The 25423-nt window shown below is 37.3% G+C and overlaps 2 protein-coding genes across 3 annotated transcripts; both read left to right on the top strand.

Annotated features, from left to right (window-relative positions):
- Positions 1 to 874: 874 nt before the first annotated feature.
- On the top strand, positions 875 to 14495 carry MED6 (RNA polymerase transcriptional regulation mediator-like protein). The gene is made up of 5 exons (XM_089161919.1): positions 875 to 1247; positions 3178 to 3352; positions 12335 to 12404; positions 13274 to 13383; positions 13589 to 14495. The coding sequence occupies exons 1-5, from the start codon at positions 991 to 993 to the stop codon at positions 13751 to 13753; spliced, it is 777 nt and encodes a 258-aa protein (XP_089018045.1). The 5' UTR covers positions 875 to 990; the 3' UTR covers positions 13754 to 14495.
- A 3635-nt stretch (positions 14496 to 18130) lies between these two features.
- On the top strand, positions 18131 to 24441 carry ECT11 (evolutionarily conserved C-terminal region 11). Of its 2 annotated transcripts, none has more exons than XM_089161828.1 (10): positions 18131 to 18263; positions 19384 to 19478; positions 19683 to 19738; positions 20109 to 20262; positions 20346 to 20419; positions 20649 to 21080; positions 21800 to 22318; positions 22457 to 22669; positions 23022 to 23198; positions 24132 to 24441. In XM_089161828.1, the coding sequence occupies exons 2-10, from the start codon at positions 19451 to 19453 to the stop codon at positions 24324 to 24326; spliced, it is 1848 nt and encodes a 615-aa protein (XP_089017954.1). In that variant the 5' UTR covers positions 18131 to 18263; positions 19384 to 19450; the 3' UTR covers positions 24327 to 24441. The 2 variants fall into 2 exon arrangements, with proteins under 2 accessions (XP_089017954.1, XP_089017953.1); XM_089161827.1 differs by having other exon boundaries at positions 19333 to 19478.
- The last annotated feature ends 982 nt before the right edge of the window (positions 24442 to 25423 follow it).

The following is a 25423-nucleotide window of genomic DNA, read 5'->3' as shown; positions in this document are numbered from 1 at the left end:
CATGGCCAAAGGGGATCGTGATTAGTTCAGATCACTTCTTTATCGTGAGAACCTATACTATTCTCTTGACGCTTCTCCATTATACAATAAAAATATGATTTATATAAAATTTACTGAAAGTTCTAAGTATTTTATCAATATTCATATGTAAGCTGTAGACCTATTGTATCTATGTAGAAAGAAACGTTAGAAGAAAAAAAATCCCCTTCCTGATCCTTATTTTCATGTGCGAAATAGTAGCAACCCCTCAAAAAAAAATCCTCCGTCTTTATTGTTTGGAATTTTCTTCCTCCAGCTCCCAACACTTTCTTCATGTGCGAAATATTAGTACTTAACCCCTTAAATATTCAAATTTGACTCCCCTGCATAAAGCTATATAGACCCTTTTTTCATGTGCGAAATATTAGTATTTGACCCCCTACATATTCAAATCTGACTCCTCCGCGTCAAGCTATATAGACCCTATTTTCATGTGCGAAATATTAGTACTTGACCACCCTAAATATTCAAATTTGGCTCTCTTACGTAAAGTTATATAGACGTAGTAAGACCAAACAAGTCATGGGTTTGAACTTCTATCCTCTATACTTTTCCCCTGAACCCACCTCCCCAGACCTCTCAAATCCGTTGAGCTTGTGGGCCCCAGTCATTGTGACTGGTTTGATGATGACTGAAAAACAGATCACCCCTGAACGAGTCCAATCCAGGTTTTTTCTTAACATTGCATACCAGCCCTAGTTCATTCTGATTGGATTGGATTTGATTTAAAAAGATCGAAACATTTCTGTTTACTTCATTATGAATCGAACCGTTCGGTCAGACCAAACCGGCTGAACCCGTCACTTGAGGCAGCTTTTTTTGGATGCTTTCGTATGGTGCGGATCAATGGAGAAGGAGAGAAGAGAGAATACATATTTGTGTATTCCACTGCGATTTTCAGTGTTAATTGCCCGCTAATCCCTTTCTTTTTTCTCTGCGCGAGAGAGAAAAATGGCAGCAACACCGTTAATGCCTCAAAATGCAATGCCCGGAAACCCTAATTTAGATGGAAACCCACAGCCACCACCGCCTCCAGGGACTGACATGACTGGTATCTGCTTCAGAGATCAGTTATGGTTGAATACTTACCCTCTCGATCGCAATCTCGTGTTTGATTACTTCGCTTTGTCACCTTTCTACGATTGGACCTGCAACAATGAACAGTTGAGGATGCGTGCCGTACACCCACTTGATATCTCTCAACTCTCGTAAGATTCCACCATATTCTTTCTTTGTGATTATTGTTTAATTTGAAGAACAAAATTCTTCAACCTGTAACATTTGGTTTACTCTGTCAGACTTGCGTTTCCATATATTTCTTTAGCAGGTTATCATGCGAAAATCTACTTGATTTTCCATTTGCTATGGTAATTGTAAGATTTTGCTTGAAACGAACTGATTCTGCAACTTGGGCTTATGTTATCCATTTGTCATGCAAGTAAAGCTATTTTCTTTGCCTTTTGCGACAACAATTGAACGATATTGCTTGATATTAGCTTATTCAGTCGCTTAACGATCCAAATTATTTTCACTTGCTGGACATTCTGGTAAATTTGTTACTGTAATGGAAACCTATCCAAAAGAAAGGGGAAACTTAGGTAAAATTGAAGTGCGTATAATGTGACACTGCTATATGTGATATGGAATTTTTATTTCCTGGCCAAGAAAATCACTCATATAAAATACATAAACCAATAAACAAATAAATAAATCAAAGGCTAGATAAGTAAATGTTTATGGACTACAGATGGTGGTAAATCCCAAGTAGGCAGAGCCTGTGTGAGTTGATTAACTCCTCCAGTTTGGAATCCTCGACATGTCAATTTATCTAATTCTGCTATGAAAACCAGTGACTTATGAGTTATAAGATGATGCAATCCAGATTCAAAGACCTAGGCTTAATGCTACAATAATATGACTCCAGCTAAATTCAAGTCGTTGATTCTCTTCCAATTGTATAAGTTACATGTGTGCATATAAATTTAAATACTCCAACCCAAGACAGGAACAGGAAGCAAAAACTTACTTCATCTAGGAAACTTGAAATGGGAAGCTATCTCCTACGTAATCTACCCCGAAAATGAAACATGATATATGAAAATATTGCAGCATTGTCTTCTGCCAACCCTTGTTGGTCCAAACTTGGGTAGGACTGGTTCTGTCCTACCGTGGTGATGCCACTCCATCATACACTTTTCTGAACTGTAGATGCTGGAAATTCCAAATAGGTATAGCCACCGCAAGTAGGAGTTGGTAACCTATTTCTTGTCTGCCTGGTTTCTTTTGGTAGCTCTTCACCCAAAGTTCTAAAGGTTAAACTGATTCCTCAACTTATTGGACGGAATCACTCAAAAGACGAAAGGCAACTGCACTATCTTTCTTCAATCCAGTAGACCTGGCAAAGTAAACCATACCTGCTGATTCAATACCGAGAAATTCTGAAAGTTAAATGTATTATTATCTAAAGTTTTCAACTGCAAGTGGACTCCATCCCAACAATCAAACTACTGTGATTCCAACAGAGCCTAGGCAACCAGTGCTCATAGATCAGCTTGACCACTGGTTGCCAAATGTCACCATTGTATACAGAATACGTTAGTAGGTCATGAATACTCTTTGTCCTGATGTTAAAAGAAATTACATTCTAGAGAACAATGGTATGTTTCAAGACCTTGTGGGGGAAGGTGAATCTTTAGTCCTAAAAACAGTGTCAAGCATTACTGGACTTGAAATGTGAAACTTATAAACAGAAGTCCATCCACAGCCCTTAGAAAGTAAGGATGTGGAACCAATTCTAGATTATTTAGATGGACAAGTAAAATTTTGGTTATCCTCATCAAAGGAAACTAAATAAATGTTCAGGGCATTGTGCTCACTGCTCAACGTCCATCAAGGGCTTCATGTGGCTTGATCCTTCATTTGGATTATGGAAGTGTATATGAAGGTTTTCTTTCAGAAGGGTTTAGCCAAACTCCAGAACAAGTACAGTGAACTTATCATAGGTAGACACTCCTAGTTCATTTACAAGACCTTACTAGAGACTGTAGAATCCGGTCCTACCTTTTACAATGTGGCTTGGTGGATTAGTTACTGATGTCACTTACTGACTAACAAATTATAATGTCTATTTTATTACAGGAAAATGACAGGCATTGAATACATGCTTAATGAGGTAATGGAGCCGCACCTCTTTGTTATTCGAAAGCAGAAGAGAGATACTCCTGAGAAAGTCACGCCCATGCTTACTTACTATGTACTGGATGGTTCAATTTATCAAGCACCACAGCTTTGCAATGTCTTCGGGGCTCGTATAGTAAGTTCTCTATTAATAAAGATGCATTTTTGTGATGACATTGTCCGTTGCACACAAAATATGGTTCAGTATCTGATCCAGCAAGGAAAAGAAGGATTGTTTCAGGTGGATCCTCCAGAAAGCTCTTAATCTCCAAGTGGATCTGATATCCCATTAGGGAAAAAAAGACGGTTTTTAGGTGGATCCTCCGGAAAGCATTTAATCTCCAAGTAGATCTGACATTGGAGCTACTTGCGGAATCAGATCCACTTGGGGGGGGGGGAATCATGGAAAAAAGCAGTTGTGTGGCTGGCCCACTTACGTAGATGTCTGTAACAGTAGTTGGTTTTTGTTATTTCCTAGACCTGGATCAATAATCTTTTCTTCATATCAGTGTCATCCCCCTATGGAACCATTGTTGATTTTGAAGTAATATTAATCTATTTTAGTGTTTATTTGGGGTCTTGTGATCGACCTATTCATTTAAAGCTCAAAGAAAAATTCTATAGGACCGTCGTTCGGCCAGCTACAATGTATGGTGCATAGTGTTGGGCTATTAAAAAACATAATTTAGATAGACTTGCGTTGCAGAAATGAGGATGTTAAGATGGATGAGTGGCAAAACTAGGAAGGGTAAGATAAGGAATGATCAATAATGTAGATAGACTCACATTGCATAAATGAGGATGCTAAGATCGATGAGTGGCAAAACTAGGAAGGGTAAGATAAGGAATGATCATATTAGGGCTGATCTGGGAGTAGCTCCAATAGGTGATAGGCTTTGAGAAAGTCGTTTGAGGCAGCACGGCCACGTTCAACGGAGGCCTATAAATGCTCTTGTACGGAAAAATGATATAATTCAAATTAAAGTAATTAGAAGAGTTAAAGGTAGACCTAAGATAACCTTTAGAGAAGTGGTGAGAAAGGATATGCATTGCTTAGACCTTGTATCTAGCATGGCCTCAAACAAAGCTGATTGAAAGGCAATAATTTATGTAGCCGACTCCATTTAGTTGGGACAATGCTTGATTATGATGATGAGGAGGAGGATGAGTGTTTATTTTTTCTTGGTTTACTTTTCAAACCCAGTCCTTTATTTAGGACTTATTTAAAAAGAAATAGATGTAACAGCCTCCAAACATGCCATTTCTTTTTGGGCTTAGAATTTGAAGCGGAATTCTGATGCAGTCAAGACTGCTCAAGCTTAAGAGGTTTTTTATTGGACCATGGATGGGTTCTATGTGCCTTGGGTCAATTGTTATGGGTTAAATTGGTGTATTAGGCATTAAGTACGATTCCATTAAGTGTAGGTGAAGTGGGTATTCTGCATGAGGTGACAGTGTTTAGGTTGGATTATGATATTCATTGGCAAATATATAATTTTGTTTTAAGTCTATTTCCTTTATTCCATATGTTTGTGATTAGGACTCATTTTGTGAGTCTATTCAGAATTATCAAAATCACATAGCACATTCAAAGGACCCTTGGGTGACCTGGCAGTAATTTTGCAGTGTTATTGATGATGTTTCTAGCTTCAAGAGAGCTAATATTGTCACATGAGAACTTCTTTTAACTTCATTCAAGACTTATCTCTTGCTTCTTCAGTAGATTCGCATGGTAGCTGTGAAACCCCCCGGATTTCTACCCCTTTCCCTTTTAACTCGTGGTTTCAAGACCGAAAACCCGGGCCTCGAGTCGGCGACAACTGTGGGCCATTCAAGTTGAGCCCGAAGGATTGAAAATGGAACCAGTGTTGGTGGATTACCATTGTGATGACTCAACAACTCTCCTAGAGTTTAAGTGAAGAGAGAAGATTAATCACGATGGTGTAAAAAGGGTGATTTTGGAACGTCCGTAGATCGGCGATGGAGAATCCAATTGACGCGAATAAGGTATCAAATCGAAGATTGTTGAAAGACCTTTCCAACAAGCCAAAAATCACTAAATTCGGAGTCTTTTTGGGGGTCCAACCATGGACTAGTCGGTTGGGCCGGTTGGGTGAACCAACCCCCACCACATTTTTTGTTTAGGGGCAAAAACGGAATTCTGAATTTTTAAGCCCTAATTTATGTTTTAACTCACCGTAACCGCATTTCTATATGCAAGAACGAGTTTGAGGCTGCGGGAAGAGGAGAAACCAAGAAGAAGAGCAGTTCCCATCCTTTCGAAGGTGTTCTGCGATTCGAATCTTCGCAAAAACATTAGGAAATGTTAGTTTTCTTTAATCCTTCTCTTAGATACAGTTTTGTGAATATTTTATGTTCTTTTCTTTTGTGAAATCTTGAAAAGGAAGAGTGTTAGGTATCTTGGATGCTCATCTTTATTGTATTAATGTTTCCCTTGAGTATGAGAGTAATGGTTTGTTCCCTTGCGAAAGATTTTGCATTTTGACTCTCCGAGTCGCCCACGGGTGATTTAAGGGAGCCAATTTGGGGCTTTTTGATCTTGGTCAAATTGAAGGTACCTATAGGATTCTTTAACTGCCAATTAAACTTTCCCAAAGTTTTGTTTCGATTAGACTTCAAATCGGTGGCGAGTTAGAGACCATTCACTAGCGAGGTTGAAAACTATCATTTTTAACCTAGTTTTCAAATTTGGGTTTTCGTGAGAAGATTTTGGGATATCCTTTAAAACCCAAATTGACTCTAATTTGTGATAATTATTTCTCTTGCAAGATGATTAAGTTTATATCCTTTTGTTACCTTCTTGTGGGAAGGAATTACTGATCTTTGGAGAAAGGAATCTAGTTGGAATGTGAGGAATATACTTAACCTTATATTACATGTATAATGATGTTAGTTAGTTTTATTATTGATATCTTAACTTGCTTTAGTATTATCTTGTGATTATATCTTCTATCTTTCAATATCCTTTGAAATGTGATATGAAAATGTATAAGATGGATGAGATTGAGTTTCTTTTATGTTTTTTATCTTAAATTATTGAGATGAAAATATATGGATGATGTTGAATTAAATTACTCCTTTAATTTATGTTGCTTACTAGGGTTGTGGATTCACCCATTGCCCTAGTGACCTTATGTGATTGCTTAGATTTTGATTGGGGAATGGGGAATGCCTTTTTGGCGTTTTTGTCATTGAACACTAGTGGATGTGGTATGAGACACATTCCTATGGTGCCCTTAGCGCTTATCCTGATTATTGGTTGACATACCTAGGGCATGTCTAGAAATGTTTGGTTAGGTGACCTAATGAGTACTACTACCCTTTCGGCAGGGGTATTGAAGTTGGTTAACCCGTGATGTTTGTGGCTGGGTGTTGTGTGCCAAACAGGCCCACTATCATCATAGAGATGTAGAGTTGCATATAATAGATAAGGGTTCCTGGGCGCTCAAGATCGGTAATCAAGCACGTGAGAGGACATGGAGAGCATCATGTCCATATATGTGGATGACCGCTGGGTTAAGGAATGGGATCCAATAGATGCCTCTTGTTAAGGATTCCATTCATAGGTGGGAAGGTATCGAACCAACAGAGCACTAGGCGTGAGGGGAGATATCCGGACCATATGTAGTATGAGACCATATGACCTTGCACAGGGCTTAGGTTTATCCTTGACACGCGCCAGATCTTATACCAATGGTGATGTGAGAGGGTGGTGACGTAATCCTCAACCATGGCTTGATAGGACTTTACCCAACAACTAGGAAGAACCCAACAGACGTGCTTGGTTACCGGTTTTGAGCACCCAGGAGCCCTTATCTATTATATGCAACCCTACCTCTCTATGATGATAGTGGACCTGTTTGGCACACAGCACCCAGCACTAACATCACGGGTTAACCGGCTTCAATACCCCTGCCGAAAGGGTAGTAGTACTCATTAGGTCACTTAACCAAACATTTCTAAACATGCCCCAGGTATGTCAACCAATAATCAGGGAAAGCGCCAAGGGCACCATAGGAATGCGTCCCATATCACATCCACTAGTGTCCAATGATAGAAACACCAAAAGGGCATTCCCCATTTCCCAATCAAAATCTAGGCAATCACATAAAGTCACTAAGGCAATGGGTGAACCCACAACCCTAGTAAGCAACATAAAATAAAAGGAGTAATTTAATTCAACATCATCCATATATTTTCATATCAATAATTTAAAATAAAAAAAAAAACTCAATCTCATACATTCTCATATCACCATTCAAAGGATATTGAAAGATAGAAGACATAATCACAAGATAATACTAAAGCAAGTCAAGATATCAATAATAAAATTTAACTAACATCATTATACATGTAATATAGGGTTAAGTATATTCCTCACCTTCCAACTAGATTCTTTTCTTCAAAGATCAGTAATTTCTTCCCACAAGAAGGTAACAAAAGGATATAAACCTAATCATCTTGCAAGAGAAATAATTATCAAAAATTAGAGTCAATTTGGGTTTTAAAGGATATCCCAAAATCTTCCCACGAAAACCCAAATCTAAAAACTAGGTTAAAAAGGGTAGTTCTCAACCTCACCAGTGAATGGTCTCTAATTCGCCACCTATTCAAAGTCTAATCGAAACGAAACTTTGGGAAAGTTTAATTGGCAGTAAAAGAATCCTATGGGTACCTTCAATTGACCAAGCTCAAATTGGCTCTTCTAAATCACCTGTGGGTGACTCGGAGAGTCAAAATGCAAAATCTTTCGCAAGGGGACAAACCATTACTCTCATACTCAAGGGAAACATTAATACAAGAAAAGATGAGCATCTAAGATACCTAACACTCTTCCTTTTCAAGGATCTCACAAAAGAAGAGATAGAAAATACTCACATGTCTAAGAGAAGGATTAAAAAAAACTAACATTTCCTAATGTTTTCGCGAAGATTCGAATCACAGAACACCTTTGGAAGGATGGAAACCGCCCTTCTTCTTGGTTTCTCCTCTTCCCGCAGCCTCAAATTCGTTCTTGCATAAAGAAATGCGGTTATGGGTGAGTTAAAACATAAAATAGGGCTTAAAAATCCGAAATTTCGTTTTTGCCCCTAAACAAAAAATGGGGTGGGGGTTGGTTCACCCAACCGACCGGTCCATGGTTGGACCCCAAACGGACTCCGAATTTGATGATTTTTGGCTTGTTGGAAAAGTCTTTCGACGATCTTTGATTTGATACCTTATTTGCATCAATCGGATTCTCCATCGCCGATCTATGGACGTTCCAAAATCACCATTTTTACACCATCGTGATTAATCTTCTCTCTTCACTTAAACTCTAGGAGAGTTGTTGAGTCATCACAAGGGTCATCCACCAACATTGGTTCCATTTCCAATCCTTCGGGCTCGACTTGAATGGCCCACAGTTGTCGCCGACTCAAGGCCCAGGTTCTCGGTTTTGAAACCACGGGTTAAAGGGGTAGAAATCCGGGAGATTTCATAGCAGCCTCTTCCTTAGAATCCTTTCTGTCTTAGGGTTCGAAAGATAGGTGGAAGAGATGGCTTTAATCCGGCAAGTGGGGAAGGGAAACAAAGTCCAATTTGGGGTGCCAACCTGGATTCCTTCTTTCTGCAGTTCAAAATCTCAACGCCCAAGCCTACAAGGTGTGATGTTAAATTTGTTGAAGAGATCATTGACCTTGTGACTAAAACATGGAAAACACCACTAATGCAAGACCTTTTCAGCTCGATTGAAGTGACAGCCATCAAAAAAATTATTCAACCTTTGAATGATTGTGAAGACAGGATGGTTTGGGATGCAGCCAAGAATGGAGTTTTTTCTACCCGATCAGCATATCATCTCCTGAATCGCAGAGATGCTCAAATGGCATGTAGGCCTTCATCCTCAAGGCGACATAGGTGGGAGGGTATCAAGAAGGCGGAATGGAAGTATGCGTTTGGTAACGTTTCTGTTCTAAGAAACCAGTTCTTATGCAAAACCGTTTTTTAATGTTTCTGTGCTAAAAAACCGTTCTTTGCTTGAAATTGGGCATTTGATAAATCCATTCTGAAAATATTTTTAAAACACTAATAGAATATGTTAGTGTTTTTTTTTTTTTTTTTGGTTGAAAAATAAGTTGGTGTTTGATAAACTTGTTCTAAGGCTTCAATTTGAACCAATTTTATCACTTCCGTTTATGTTCTTTGGTAAAAACATCTTTTTTATGTTCTGCAAAAAGCGTTCTTTAGAACACTTTTCTGAGTGGTCCGTTCTTTAAGAACAGAAGAACGAACCGTTTTATCAAACGCCTCTAACCCGTTCTTCCGTTCCCAAAGAACAGAAGAACGCCATAAACGTTTTTTAAGAACGTTATCAAACGTGCCCGAAGAGACTTTGGAAATGCAACATGTTGCCTGAAATTCGCAATTTTATGTGGAGAGTTTATGCAGAGGGTATTGCTTCAGCAGAAAACCTCTTAAGAGTGCAGATCAAGGTGGAACCATTATGCAAATGGTGCGGTCAAATAGAGGAAACAAGCAGCTATGTATTGTTTCAATGCCATTTTTCTCGAGCAGTCAGGGTGGGTAGTGGTCTGGAGTTTCTTTTATAGACAACAACTGAAACATCATTACCAGGAATATTGGAGGCATGGAACACTCTTCACTTCACATCTAAGCAGCACAGTAGAGAAATCTTATGTCAATTTTCCTTTGTATGCTGGCACCTTTGGTTACACACAAATGATTTACAGTTCAATGGAGAAAAGAAGACACCACTGGAAGTTGTAGTCAAAGCGGAGAAGGCTTTTCGTGAATTCTGGACTTGTAATGGAGGAACTGCAAAGGATTGCTTGAATACTAACCAGGAAGTTGCAGCACCGACTCAAGATATGGAGATGTGCTCTATTTATAGTGATACTGCAGGATGTCCAGAATCGGGGTAGGAGAAGCTGGTTTTGCAGCTTGGAATATGGGTGAACTAAAGGCAGCATGTTCTACACCCTGTTCGTTGCCATCTATATTCACCGGTGAAGCTTTAGTGATCAGGGAGGCTATGTGCTGGGCCAAGGAAAATTGATGGATTAAGGTTAACATCTATACCGACTGTCTAGGCCTTCAGCAATACTTGGCCGGTATCAGTATTGATCCACCCCCCTTGACCGCTGCTACCGCACTTGAAGATGTACTGTCTTTGAAAGACAGTTTTACCTCTTCTAAGTTCTTTTTTATTTCAAGAGATGGGAATGAATGTGCCCATTCTCTTGCTCGGAGGGCCTTGGCCGTTTCTAGGCGGACCTTTTGCCTATTTCCTTTCCAGAAGCTGGGGTATTTCTTGTCCAGCCTTCTGAGTCTTTTCTTAGTTTGTTGGAATGAAAGGATTTTCACCAAAAAAAAAAAAAACATCAAGTTACAGGCTCACATCACAGTGGACATGTGTTTAAAATAGTTTGTTAATTTTAACATTTTCAATTATCCATTTACATTCTTATAAAACAGATCAGCAGCCCACCTAAACTTTAGGCTTGGAGTTTACTGAAGGTTCTCCAAAGCACAAAGAGACTCCACGCTTCCTCTCAAGAATTCACCTTAAACTTCACCTGGAATCCACTCCACCAGATAAGCACCACTGAATCCACAACAGAAAATTCAGGAAAAAAACTGAAAGCTTTATTTCTTCAAATCAATTATGCTGGTCTGAAAGGCTTACATATATCATGAACTAGTAAAGCTAAAGTCCTAAAACCTTTTTAGTTTTATAGTTTATTTAGGAGTCTTTATTTTTCTCTTTAAATACAAAATTGTAACCAACAAAGAGTTTCAAATTCAAATGGATGAGCTTTGGGCTTTGTTTATTGTTAAGATATAGCATAGCAGGTTGTGACACCTCTTTTTTCTGCTTCTTTCTGTTCTTTTTGATGATTCGTCTCTCTCTGTTACTTTATTTTGTTGTTCTTATTGATGTATTGTTTTAGGTCTTCAACTCTTCTTGGCTTGTTATCTTTTGTTCCTCTCAATACTGCTTTACATATTACTGATTTTTCCTTCCTTGGATGTGGAAGAAGCTGTTAGAAATTACTAGCTACCAGTCCTTTTAGCCTGAGATTACAGGCCTCACCTAAGGTGACTCAAGCTCTTAAATCTCATACCGGAGATCCGTTTCTTCTGGAATTTACAGACCTGCAACAATAACCAGATGTGGAACTACCGTCAAGTCCAGTTTCAGAATTTCCCCATAGTATCATGTGTGATTTTTGGATCCAAATATTGCATGTTCTAGGACTACATTCTTGTATATTTGCTGATCAGAGTAGTGTGGAAGACTAGGACCCATGCAGCTGACCTCACGTAAAGGGATGTTCCTGGGATGCTAATTTGACTAAACCTATTTCTCTTCTTTTATGCTTAATCATACTACTGTTACTCCTCTTGTCTCCTTTGATATGACCTTAGAGGATCCATGCGGTCAACCCCATTGGAATAAGGTTAAGGAGGTTGGTGTTGATTTTTAGTGGAAATGGAGTTATGATTGAATCCTCAAGTTCCAGCTTGATTGATGGATGTTGGTTAAGTTCTATCAAGTCTACTAGGGATTGCTGATGAGTTTTGGTTTCACAAAGGGAGAAAAAGACTTCTTCTCAATGTCTTCAATCCATTGTCTCTGGGATCTCCCAATGTATAATCTTGACCTTGTTCTATCCTTATTTTATGCTAATGTCTGAATTAGACCTTATTCTTTTAATGGTAGTTCTTCTCATGTTGTCTCTTCTTTTCCTACCTTGTTAGCCCTCTAAGATCTAGCTTTATTATGAAAGTGGTACCCTCTTTTCAAAACTTTGGATGTTTACAGAAATGCCACTGCTTCATTATGCTCTAGCTTTAATTGTTAAACTGAGCGCAGAAGCAATGCGGACTGGTTTTATGATGCTGGGTCTGTGTTAATCATTCTGATGGATGACATTGACGTTGCTATTCTGTGTCTCCTTTTGTTAATTTTTTTCTGGTATCTGGTGCTGTTATTAAGACATAACTTTTTTTTTTTTTTTTTTAAATCATTGTTTACATAAATTGATTTTTTTTAAATCATTGTTGTCATCTTTTTCACTTACCAATGTTTCAGGGACGGTCTCTTTATCATATATCAAAAGCATTCAAGATTGCTGCCTCAAAGTTGGAGAAGATTGGATATGGTATCAATCGGAAAATTTTGTTAATTTCTTTCTTTTAAATCCCCCCCCCCCCCGCTGTGCCCAAAAAAGAAAAACCCTCCCCAACCCGGGATGAACGAGAGTTGCAGAGCAGGAGAAAAAATAGCATCAGAAGTAGATATTTTCTTTTCCCTTTTTTTTTTTTGTTTTTCTTTGGGGGGGGGGTGTTGTTTGCAAAGTCACACAAGCTATAAGCTTCGCTTGATTCCCCCCCCCCCTTCCATCCAAATAAACAACTAGTGAGTTTTTGAAGACAACTTAAGAGATTCATGATCAGATAACCCTAATCCTTAATGGGTTTCTAAAATGTAAAATTGCAGGACAAACTCAATTAATAAAGTTTTACTAATTAAGTATCTTATGAAATCCAATATTTTTGTTTAACCAGGTCAACTCAATCTTTAGGCCCAAGTGGGTCTGCGTTGTTGGTCCAAGGCTGTGCTGCATCACCTGGGTGGTGGTTCTTGGCCTTCAAATTGTCACCTCTAGCTATTTTTTCGTTTTCAGGGCAGTCAAACCTTTGTTTTGCTTTTGACCTTCAGAAAATATTGTGTTGATCTGGTTGTTGCAGCCATGCTCGCAACTTATTAGGCCCATGCAGAGCATTGTTATATGCCAATGTAGTAAAAACAAACACCGCTTTATGTTGGATCAGAGTCATAGTTTTGTTACAATTTAGCCTGAAATGTATCCATCTGATACTTTTGAACTGTTTTTGTAATAATCTTAGTTTTTCTCCTTTTCACTATGGTGGTCTTTGAATGTGGATGAGTTGTATACTGCTTGCTGGTTGTGGCAACAGTTTTGGTTTGCAAAATTTCATTTTGATTGCTCTGTTGTTTGTGTTGCAGTTGATGCTGAAAATGAGAGTTCAGCATTAGAACCAAAGAGTGTAAAAGAGACAATTGACTTCAAGGAAGTCAAAAGAATAGATCACATTCTTGCAGCATTACAGCGCAAGGTAACTTTTTTCGTGTCCATCAAAATGTAGTTGTATGGATAGGGGATTCATATAAAACAGAAAAGATGAAATTGTTTGAGCTAGTAGTTTCACATGGCACTGCAAATTTGAGCAAGGAAATTTATTTGATCTGTTATTCAAATGCTTTTAACATTGTTTCACGGAAATCATCATTTATAATGTGTTTTGCTCTATTTTATCACAGCTCCCACCTGCCCCGCCACCACCTCCTTTCCCTGATGGCTATGCTCCACCTGTGGCACCTGAAGCTGAGAAAGGCCCTGAAACACAGCAAGCAGCAGAATCACAACCACCTACTGTTGATCCCATTATTGACCAAGGTCCATCCAAAAGGATGAAATTTCAATAACAGGTCTAGTTCCACCCCAACCCAACCCAACCCAAAATGCAGATGGAGAAGGTTTGCAGAGTAGGATCAAGTAACTAATGAATATGATCCACATCCATGGAGCAGGATTACAGAGTAGGATTAAGAAACTAATGGATATGATCCACATCCATGGAGCCCTTAGTGAAAATTAACAGACAGGATACAGGTCTAGAGTGCAAATCCACCGGTGGCCCCCTTATCAAATGGAAAGAGCATGAGCAATGGCGATGACTCCATCATAGTGTGAGATATGTACTTTTTTCTCAGAGGGATCTTTCTTTCTTTCTTTCTTTCTTTTTTTTTTTTTTTTTTTTTTTTTTTTTGTGGGGGGGGGGGGTGAAACTTGCTTGAATTTGTTAACTTAAGAATATTAGCTATGTTGACCAAAAAAAAAAGAATAGTAGCTATGTAGAATACGTAGAAAAGAAGACATTACATAACATCTTGGTCATTATGTGTAAAAGAATACAATGTTTGGCTGCTTTCTTATTTAGAAAGGTTCTTAAGCCACCAGTTTCATTAATCCCAATGCTTATTAACAGAAACAAATGCTTTGATGGTTTCAATGCTGTTGCATATGAACCTATGACATATCCATGATCAATCCAAGTAATTGTGTTGATAATAACAATATGAGTCTGGTGCATCTACTGACATTACACCAAATCATGAACAGAAAAAAAGAAAATTGCTAATATTGTTTTGTATCCACTAACTTTGACAGTGTTTATCTGTACATATAATCATATATATTTGCAAGCTGACATTGACTTTTGCAGACAAGATGCTCTCTCGAAGTGTTTCTTTTGGTTCTGTGTAAAAGTATTTCGATCATTAAATTTTCTTTGGATCCATTCTTTGGGTATGACAAAATCTAAGGTGTTAGTGGGGCCATATGTAAAGATCAGTGGTCCTCTCATATCACAATTAGGCCCATTTTAGATGACATTCTGTTTCTGAAGAGTAGATTTGAGTCATGTGTTTTTGAGCATGTTCCTAGGTTGACAAACTCAATTGCCGATAACCTAGCTAGAAAGGCAATGTTGGCTAGAAACACGACTTTAGTGCCTGTTTCCACTCCGTGGTTGAAAGATCCTTGTATCCTTTTTTCTTCAAGCTCTGCTCCTGAATAAAATCACTTTTAACCAAGAAAACAAGTGGGGGCATACGTATAAAGAGGGAATAGGATCTATGTCCTCACTAAAAATCAAAATAGGTCTACGTCCTCAGTCCTCACTAGGGATCAAAATAACACGTCTTTCAATTTATGAGCATAGATTACCAAAAAATTAATAAATTGGCAAAGATTGTTTTGGATGGGGTGAGAATTTCTGCTCATAGTAAGATTTTTTTTTTTTTTTTTTTTGGGGGGCTATGGTTATTGGTTAGAATTCAATCAAAGACATTAAAAAAGATTTTTGTCTTTTCTTTTTACAAAAATTAATTACCTGTTTCTTGCTCAGTTTTATAATTTGGTTTGACTAGTATTTGAGTTGAGTTTAAATTAGTTTTAAAATTTTGAAAATTTCCTGGGTTCTTTGAATATTTCAGGCTTTCAGCCAATAAATTGTTAATAAAATGATTAGTGATTATGCCAACTAAAGTCATTAGGAGGAAGGGGTTTTAAAATAATGGAGGATTATAATTCTACGTTATTATTGAAACAAAGTTGGTGAATACTCTCAAATCCATAAGCATTATGGGTACAAGTCTTGAAATCAAGATACTTCAAGGAACGGAAGTCTTTTTTATCCGAAGGTATACACAAGAAAAGGGTCATGTATATAGAATAGTATTGTGAGTATTATTCCCTAGCTAAGGAATATGGTAATCCGCAAAATTGGGAATGGGAATAAAACGTCATTTTGATTTGATCCATGGGCACAATCCAAGTAGGCGGCATGACAACAATACAAGACTTCACAAGGTGGCCACAACAGGCAACAGTGGCGGAGGTGGCAAATGAATTGCAAAATCTTAACAGTGAGATATCTTCATCCTCCTCTAATCACACCCATGTAATAACTATTCCAGAGAATTCGTCGGATCAAGAAGATTCTTGGTCCTCGTCAATTTCTCCAAATGGAGAATTCTCGGTCAAATTTGCTTTTAGGGAAATAGTCAAGCAACGTTTCATGACCAATGATTACCAATTTATGAATTGGTGGAAACATTATGTGGAAATTACCAATACACCCAAAATTTAAAGTTTTCTTTGGCGTGTTTTAAATGCAGGGCTGCCAGTGCGGCAAAATTAGCTCAATGGTCGCATACTCAGCGTGATTGTGCATTATGCGAGAAGGAAATTGAAACAATATGGCATATACTACTCTCATGTGAATGGGTGAAGAGAATTCATGCAGTAGGACCATTGGGGCTACGCACAGAAAAATGGAGTGATACATCTCTATTGAGTTTGTATCATAATATATGCTCACAATTAAATATGTCTAGTATCAAATGGTTTATGTATGTGTTCATACTCGCATGCTATTTCATTTGAAAATAAAGAAATGATAGAGTGTTTAATAAGAAATTCATTAGAAAACACCCTGTCCCCTCAAGGTGCTAGCAAACATACAACATTGGATTGTAGTTTTAAAACTACAAAAAAGAGGAGGAAAGAACAGTGAATGTATCAATGTACATTAATCGTGTGGTGCCTCGAGGAAAAAAAAAGGAAATTATTGCATTAATATACCGGAATATAACAAAAATGTGCTGATATGTGCTGCATGATGGAGCATTGGGATATGCAAAGATGGAAACCTGTAGTCTATCAATTTTGAAAAATGAAGTACAAAGGCATTGTTGGATGCAACACTTTTTGGGTTACAAATAGAGATGGAAAAAGCAATCAACTACGGGATAAAGATAGAAGAAATATGGACTAACTATCGACAGTTATCAGATCTTCTACCTCGGCCATCAAGAAGAACATGGTCCCTTGGGGAATTACCTATGTTAATGAAACTTACCAACACGACAAAATAAGTCAACTATGACATAATCCCAAACTCTATGCTCCAAACTTATTTTGAACAATTAGCTTATATAACATTAACATCTAATCTAATAGATGCCTGTAATAGAACATTATCTAACAACTGTAAGTGCTTTCAAGATGTTTAATGAATGGTAAATTTATTTCTTTTATCAAAAAAAGAAAGAAGAAGAAGATGATTAGTGGTTATTATACTTGTGAGGATGCCACAACATGTGATCCAATTTATCCTTGAGCATATGTTGAATCTACACACTTTCATATTAAAACCTCTACTGATTACCCAACAAAATAAATAAATAAATAAAAACCTTGAGGGGTGGCTCAGTTGATTATATACTAACACTTCAACATAGGAGGTTGTAGTTCGAATCTTCTAGGGGTCAAGGGTGAAGCTCCGCTTTATATTATATAATACTCACTTATACCGTGCATGCACAAAGAAGTTACTTTCGTATAAGAGGGACATAAAGGATGTTTAAAATTGGGACAAAAAAATAAAGGAGAACTGGGTGATAAACACAACGTAGTTATGATACATTAACAATGTGTCCAACCTATCTGGGTCGAGATCCTCTGCTTGCCTCTAACAACTCACCGTCCCAAATTTAGTAGGGAGGTTGGATTATATAATTGGAATGATACTTTCAATGGGTGTCCAATGAGTTTCAGGTTTTAGCTATGTATAATATTCTAATCCAAAGGCTAGGGGTAAAATCCAATGAGTGTCATTGATTGGAATGTTACACGTGGTTGAATCCTATAATTCATTGGATACTCACTGAGAGAATATCTCCAACGATGGGAGTCAAATATTATAGGACGGCCCCTTCTCTTAGAATGGATAAAATGCATCGAAAGTGAACCCTCATCCTAAAGATGTGATAGAGAAGTGTGAGGAAAACAAAATCATCCGAAGGAGATCCCAAGTCTAACTTGCTTGCCAAATAAATATGCAAATCTCTTAGATTTGGAATGACTGGGACTGGATTCAAACCGGTCGGTCCAAAAAATTATATCCAGATCTGGCCCTGGTCCTACATCGACCCCCTAGAATTATGGGTTACTTGGTACTTGACCTGTTAGGTCATTCTCGAACTTTCACTTTCAGCACAAGAAGATTAAAAGAAGATAATAAAAAAAAACAAGAAGAGAAAAAGAATTTCCCATTTCCATTTTGTTTTTCCTTTTTGAATCTTGGTTTCCTAATTTTCTTTACCCGCCCTCGCTTTGTTTCTTCCCTCTAAGCCTTTTTTTGATCTAACGGACTATATTCATTGCTTACGAAAGCAGGACGTTTTACTACGCGTCAGATCTGAATCAAGGGTTATAACATTCGCTTCTTTTTCCCTCTTTCAATAGGTTCACAAGTCCTCTCCTCTCGCTCTCTCACCGGTCTCTGCTTGTCGCTCCTCAGTGAAGTGCTCGAAGAGAGGATCCAGAGCTCAAGCGTTAGATCTGAAGTGGAAATTCGGAGCTTGTAAGGTGGTTTTCTTGCTTTTTCTTGACTACGTTCGCTTCTTTCCTCAGTGAGAGATCGGAGTTTAGCTCCATCTATTTGCATAACTTTAGGATTCTCTGTTCAAGAAGTTTTCGCTTTTCTTGTTGAGTGTATTTGATGACGGAATTTGTGTTTTTCTTGTTTAGAAAGTATTGAACATCGTTGCTTCAAGATTGGAGAGAATAGTTCTTTTGTTCAGCTCAAGAACGCTATTTCGCTCTGAATTTTTGGCTTTCTTTTTTGTTTTCTGAATTTTGTTCGATTTGTTTATCTTTTAAATGATTCAGTTCAATATCGTTAGGAAAAGGGGAAAAGAAAGCCTTTCCTACAGTGAAAACGTGTAGAACTTTCTTCATTTCTGGGTTCACTGTAAAATCTCGAAATCCGATTTGTTCTTGGAAACAAATTTGGGAGAGAAATTTTTGTGAGTGAAGATGGAAGTTTATCTAACTTAGAGGAAGAAATCTGATTTTGTTATTGACATTCGATTTTTTTTTTTTTTTTACTTTTTTGCGAAAATATGTAATTTTTTATGTTATTGAAATTCCACACCTTTATTGATCGTGATATTATTTTTCTTTTTTAATTTTAATGTTTTTAATTGTTGCTTACGAATCGCTTTCTGGGGAGAATCTTGTTTGTATCTATTTTTGACTAATCGAATATTTTCTTGTACACCTACGTTTTAGGGTTTTCCAGAACGCTGACGCATTGCGCGTCAAATGCAATTTATGTGGTTTTGGTTCTGGTCGTGCTATCCTAAGCCGTGTTGTGTGATATGAAGTGACCCACCAGGGCTGGGTCTTCTTTGTGATTTTATTCTATTGAATTGAATTTACTCATCATAGCTTACCCCAAAAAAGATTATATAATTTTTTTATCTGGATAGAATAGGACACTTATAGGGAATTAGACTTCTGAAGAGTCTTTGTGACTAAGAATTCCTTTTTTGTTTTTATTTTAAGTATAATTTTTCCGAAGTTGTTTACAGATAACCGTTGAATTTGGAATCTTTGTTGGACTATTTTTTAACTAGGTTAGGTTACGTTTCAGATTTTCCTTCCTTTTCAAAGCTGAAGGTTCTCGCTGTTCCTTCTACTTCAGAGGTCGGAATTGTGCAGCCAGTTCGTGCCATAAGTTTCTGAAGAGGGTGGTTTTCGTTTCTTCAGTGATGGCTGGTGAGAAGAGAGTTGAGAAAAGTATCCTTCAGATCAAATATTTTCTTTCTGTGACTTTCAGCTTAAAATTGATTGAAAAATTGAATTGTCGCCAATCTGAAAATTTTCCAACATGCTTGAAGCTGTTTTTTTGTCCTACCATAATTTGCTAAAAGAGTTTTCTTATTAATTCAAGTAACCTGTATGCATGTTTTATGTTTTCTTTTCTTAACTATATTTATCCAGCTAAGGTGGAGGCAGAACCAAAGCAAATTCTCTTGGCTGAGGATAGGAAAGATGTGGTATGTTATCTCGTTGGACACTATGATATTTACTCTTCTTCCCCATAATGATTTTTCTAAGTTTTTTGGGATGAATTTAGTTACTTGTGTGTGTTAGGCTTCAGATTGATTTTTACTTTTTATAATATAATTTATTTTTATGTACTTCGTTCGGTGATGGGCCTTTCAGGACACATGTTGATTCTTCCCCTTTTTTTTCTGTGTTGCGATCTGTAGAACTTAACTTTTTTGATTTTGGGAGGCACTATATTCTCTTCATGTACATGATAGTTGCGAGTGTTATGACACTCTAATCTCATCTTACCTGTCACCTTGTTTTTCTTTTTTGGGTCCTTGTGTTCACTTTAAAGGCTTCTAACTTTCCTCTCAGGCTTCTGGAAAAGATGGAAAACCATCTGATTCGACTTCTTCCATATCCACACCAGGGGATGCTACTTCTAGCATCAAAGGCGGGACAGATCAACAGCCAGTTGCAGATCAAGGTGTTTACTATCCGACCGCTAGTTATGGCTACTACTACCCAGGTTAGTAGTTTGGAGAATTTCAATCCTCCATTAGAGTCTGATGGTTTTGAACCTGAATTACATTTTTAAATTATCCTGCACAGGGTATAATACGGCATACTCTGAATGGGATGACCGTGGCTATTTCAACACAGATGGTTCGGAGATGACATACCCGGTAAGTTCATTAGCTATGTTACTGAAATTGAACGGTCTGTGAAGTGAACATTTGTGGACTTGTCATTGTAGGTCTAAATTTAACTATATAATTTTCTAGCTTGTTGGGGGTAACATATATTAGTAGTTTTAGCTTCCTCATATTCAATGCAACTGCATCTTGACTTCTCACTACAAAATTGGTGCAATGTCTTAAGGTTGTCCTTACTTTTTTGTGATGCTTTTCACAGGGTTTGCAATCGGACAATGGTTCTCTTGTTTATTATGTGCCTGGCTATAACCCATATGTTTCAGGGCCTCTGATGGGTGTTGATGGGCAGTGTGTTGGTCAACAGCCATTCTACACTTCATCAGGATATCTCCAGCCTCCAGTTGCCTATGGGTCAGAAGCAATGGTTTCTTACTCATGGGATTCAGCATATGTTGGGGACACCCTGAATGGGTCTGCAGTTGGAGTCACAGGTCCAAAGGCTAAATCTACTCAAGGTCCAACCTCTGTGGTGAAATCAAAAGACTTGAAGTCTTTAAAGATGAATGGTTCTGTTGATTCCAAGGGTTCTGCAGTTCCATTGGATACAAAGTCAAGTCTTTCTATTTCTACTGTCTCGTCCAACTTCTCGAAGTCAACTCTTCCAAATCCAAATCTTAAACCCTTCAATAAGGTATTGATATGGTAGAGGGAAATTTTTAATAAGAATCTAGAGTTTATTTACTTATTTTCTATTTCACTAAACTCTTTGATACTGAGGTAAGAGATGTCCCCAATGAGACCAAATTCCATTACTACCAAACAGCCAACTAAACACTTCTCTTTTTCTCTATATTCATGAATTGATACTGATGCTACTGCCAACTTTTCATGTTTTGGTATGACCAGGTTTGTGTTTAGTAACTAATTAATATAACGACTCGTCCCTCCTTCCACTCATATATATGCATATAACAAAAGAACTGCTTACTGCTACCTGTATTCCAACCATACCAAGCTCAAGTATCACCAAAGTAATACAACATAAAAAAAAAAAAAACTCTTGTTATGTGTTTGTATCTTGGCCACTACATTCTGGTAAATCCGTTAGTCACTGCAGACAAATGAAAAACTATGAGTGTGCCATGGCCAGGTTGTGTAGCCCCAAAACAGTGGGTGGATCCAACTTGATTTGGAATTTTCATTTCACTGTGGTGGGGCAATCAATTTGCTCTTTTTGTGTCTGGGTGTAGGAATCACATGCATTCAAGCTGAATCATTGAAGCAGCCACTTGAATTAGTTTTTAAGAGCTTGTTAGTCTACATGGTTTTTCCTTCTGGGAGCTCTCTGCTTTTGAGTTGAGAGACAGTTCTTATTTATCTATTTTGTAATTTGAGTTTGTTTATCCTCAGGTGCTGCCCCAGTTGGGTTCCAATTTTCAGTCACCTGGGTTTGGGAAAGGTTTTGATCCTTTGAGAAAGCTCTCTTCATTCCCTAATCAAGGGCAAGGACTCTTTCCGCATAATGGTGGCATGAATTACAGACCAAATGGCCGGACCTGGGCTGGCAACGACAGATTTAAGCCTAGAGACAATTATTATCAGAATAGGCAGTTTGAACCCTCCAGGGAGCTACACTGTGGACCTAGGGCTCAAAAATTGGGTCAAATGACCTCAACGGCTGAGAAGGATAATTTGGGTTTGCATGTTCCAGGTGATCGATATAATCTATCTGACTTTAAGACTGCATATGAATATGCAAAATTCTTTGTAATAAAGTCCTACAATGAAGATGATATTCACAAAAGTATGAAGTATGATGTCTGGTCAAGTACTCCAAATGGAAATAGGAAGCTGGATGCAGCATTTCATGATGCAGAGACAAAATCAACTGAGACAGGCACACATTGTCCTGTTTTCCTTTTCTTCTCGGTGAGTGCAAAAATGTTGCTGTAGTTCACATATGGGTCAAACATGTAGATTATCAGCGGTGTATAATTTCGATATTTGTTCTATAATGTTATAATGTTTGTCAGGTACTCATATTTACCATCTCACCTGTTACTTCAGGTAAATGGAAGTGGGCAGTTTGTAGGTGTTGCTGAAATGATTGGGAAGGTAGATTTCAAGAAAGACATGGACTTTTGGCAAGTGGACAAGTGGAATGGATTCTTTCCTGTAAAGTGGCACATAATAAAAGATGTTCCCAATAATCAGTTGCGGCACATCATACTTGAAAACAATGATAACAAACCTGTGACGTTTAGTAGAGACACTCAGGAGGTATCATTCTTATTCTCATGTAGCACAACAATTTGTTGCTCCAAGCTGCAAAACATAGAAATATAAAAGACATTTAGAAACTTTGCTTGAAGGAATACTGTTCTGTAAATGTGTGCTTTGTTTTGAGTTAACTAGTAGTATTCATAGTTATTATTTTATTTATTATACATTAATTATTGATTAAAAAACTTGACTATTGTTATGATTATTAGGCATGCTAATATATATATATATATATATATATATATTTGTTTATATTTTTTTTTTTTTTATTTATTTTATTTTTTTTTGTTGTTTGTATGATTCTCACTGACACTGTTGTTTCTTCCCCCTATTGTTTGTTATTTTGCAGATAGGATTAAAACAAGGATTAGAAATGCTAACCATTTTCAAGAGTTATCTAGTTAAAACTTCAATGTTGGATGATTTTAATTTCTATGAAGAGCGGGAGAAGACGCTTCAAACCAGGAAAGGCAACAAACCTTCATCCTCTCTGCAGATGGAGGCATACAGGAACAATGATCTAACGGTAAACTTTGGTATCTTTTCTGTATCATTGTTCTATGTTGATCCATATAATGTTTTGCTTTGACGACAATGTGATACAATTGAAGATATTCATGTGTTTGATTAATTTCTATGTTCTAGTTTAATTGAATATACCTCAATTGTGTTCAAGACAATTAATAATCAAATCAAGAATTACAGTTCAATTTACTTTTCAGGATTCTGGAACATAAAATGAAGTATGAATTGTGTGTTCCATGTGGAGATTTACCTTTTTGTATCCTGATTGTAATTAGGTGCAGATTCATATATTATTGTATTTTATTTATTGTAATCTATGATCATGTTTTTGAGGGAAAAATTATGATCATGATTAATGTAATCATATATTATTAGATTGGATTTGGATACTTTTATGAAATGTCTTCCAGATTCCAGGTCGGATTGTTTGTGTACATGTTAACATGTCAAATATGTTACTGAGGAAGCAGCTGCTAATATGTTACTGACAAAGGAGCTGCCTCTTATTAATAATTTCCATTTTTTGCGCTCCTTTATTGATAATTCCCATTCTTGCTTAATAGTTTATAGAGAATGGTTAGTCCCTGCAGCTTTCATTCATTGCCAAATCTTGTCCTTGTGCTGCTAGTTTTCTAGTTTGGTATGTGATTATTTGCCTTTTCACATTGAACTCCTTGTGCTGTACGTTTGGATTTTTGTTTAATTTTGATTTGATATTGTTTCTGTGGATCAAAGTACATATGATTATGTGCGGTAACTGTAATTAAATCCTCTCGGTCATGGTAGCTTACAACTGCATACCTGGAATGACTTAACCCCCAAGTGTCAGTTACTCTCTTGGGATGGGAGTTGAAATTTTTTTCCTACCTATTTTGTGGCTGCTGCAGAGCTGACCTTCAATATTAACTTTTACATCAATTCATGTTTTTTTCAGCCAACATATTTGGAAGGAGTCAAGAAAGTTGAACTTGCATCAGTGAAGGCTAAGAAAAATTCTGAACCCAACACTAGTATCATTTCCCTGACAAAAAATCTCTCACTCAATCCACAACTGCCGAAAAAAAGTGGAGGAAAGGATCCAACTAAAGAGTCAACAGCTTCTATAATCACTGCCAGATCCCAGGTTTAGCTCACAGGCATTGTTTTTATTGCTTGATGGTGCATGTTTGCATGTTCACTGGCTATATCATCCACTTGTTGCTGCTATGTACCATATTAGTCGTCAATTCCCCTGGGTTTTGTTCCTGTGCCTTTGGGTTTTGTTCCTGTGCCTCTCTGTTTAGGGTTATTTGAAAATGATTGTTTTTCCTTCTTTTTGTTTGGGGGGTTAATTTAATCCCTTATGATTTCCATCTAAGATTAGTTGAATACCTGTTCTTCAGTCCAATAGTTAAGCTATTGGGCAACTTTACCAGTCGAGCCAAATCAATTTTAAAATGTGCAGGTTCCCCTATTAGTACTAGGCGAAGCATGGGTTAAGGTTAATTTATGTTAGGGTTATCTTTTAGATTTTTTATTAGGATTCAGTCCCAACTTGGATTGGTTTCATCTTTAGCCTAATTCTTTTATATGATCAGGTTGGTTCTGTTTCATGTGGTGTTGTTTCTATTTCAATCATTTCATAAATAAAAAGATTCATAGTTTGAGCTACTTTTTCTTGTCATGGAGACGAATGGTGAACTCCACAGAGGAACTTGTATTCCCATTAAAAGCGAAGGCACGTCACAGTTTTACAGCAGATGTTAAATCCTGCAGCAGTTTTTTTATTTTTTGGAAGGTTCTCAAGCTGTTCAGTTCCATGTCAATTTCATGGTCTTACCCAAAACAAAGTCTTTTAACAGGTAACTTCTGGAAAAGTTTTGTAATTCACCTTTAAATAGGGACACCTAACCCATTTACTCACAATTTTCTGAGGTTTGGTTTAGTGTACATATTCGTTCTTTTAACATTCCATTAAACCCGAAATTTTCTATATGCAAAAGACAAGCCTACTGTTGCATTGATTATAACCTATGATCCACTCGATGAATAAATCTTTAAAATTAGAGTGGAGAAAATAACATTTAAATGCAGATATGAGGTGCTAGATGCTCCAAAATTGTCGCTTGCGGGAAGGAAATTTATAGGGAGGGGGAAGAAAATTTGCTTTAGTTGCTTTTTTGTTAGGCAGTCGTTTTCCTTGACATTTCTGTGTGATTCAACTTATAAGAGTTCAAAGACAGCTAA

This window comes from Hakea prostrata, chromosome 7 (genome assembly GCF_041222555.1).
Source record: "Hakea prostrata isolate BN-2017 chromosome 7, UWA_Hpros_2, whole genome shotgun sequence".
NCBI classification, from domain to species: domain Eukaryota; kingdom Viridiplantae; phylum Streptophyta; class Magnoliopsida; order Proteales; family Proteaceae; genus Hakea; species Hakea prostrata.
The sequence above is the reverse complement of the archived record's forward strand: the minus strand, read 5'-3'. Positions and strand labels throughout refer to the sequence as shown.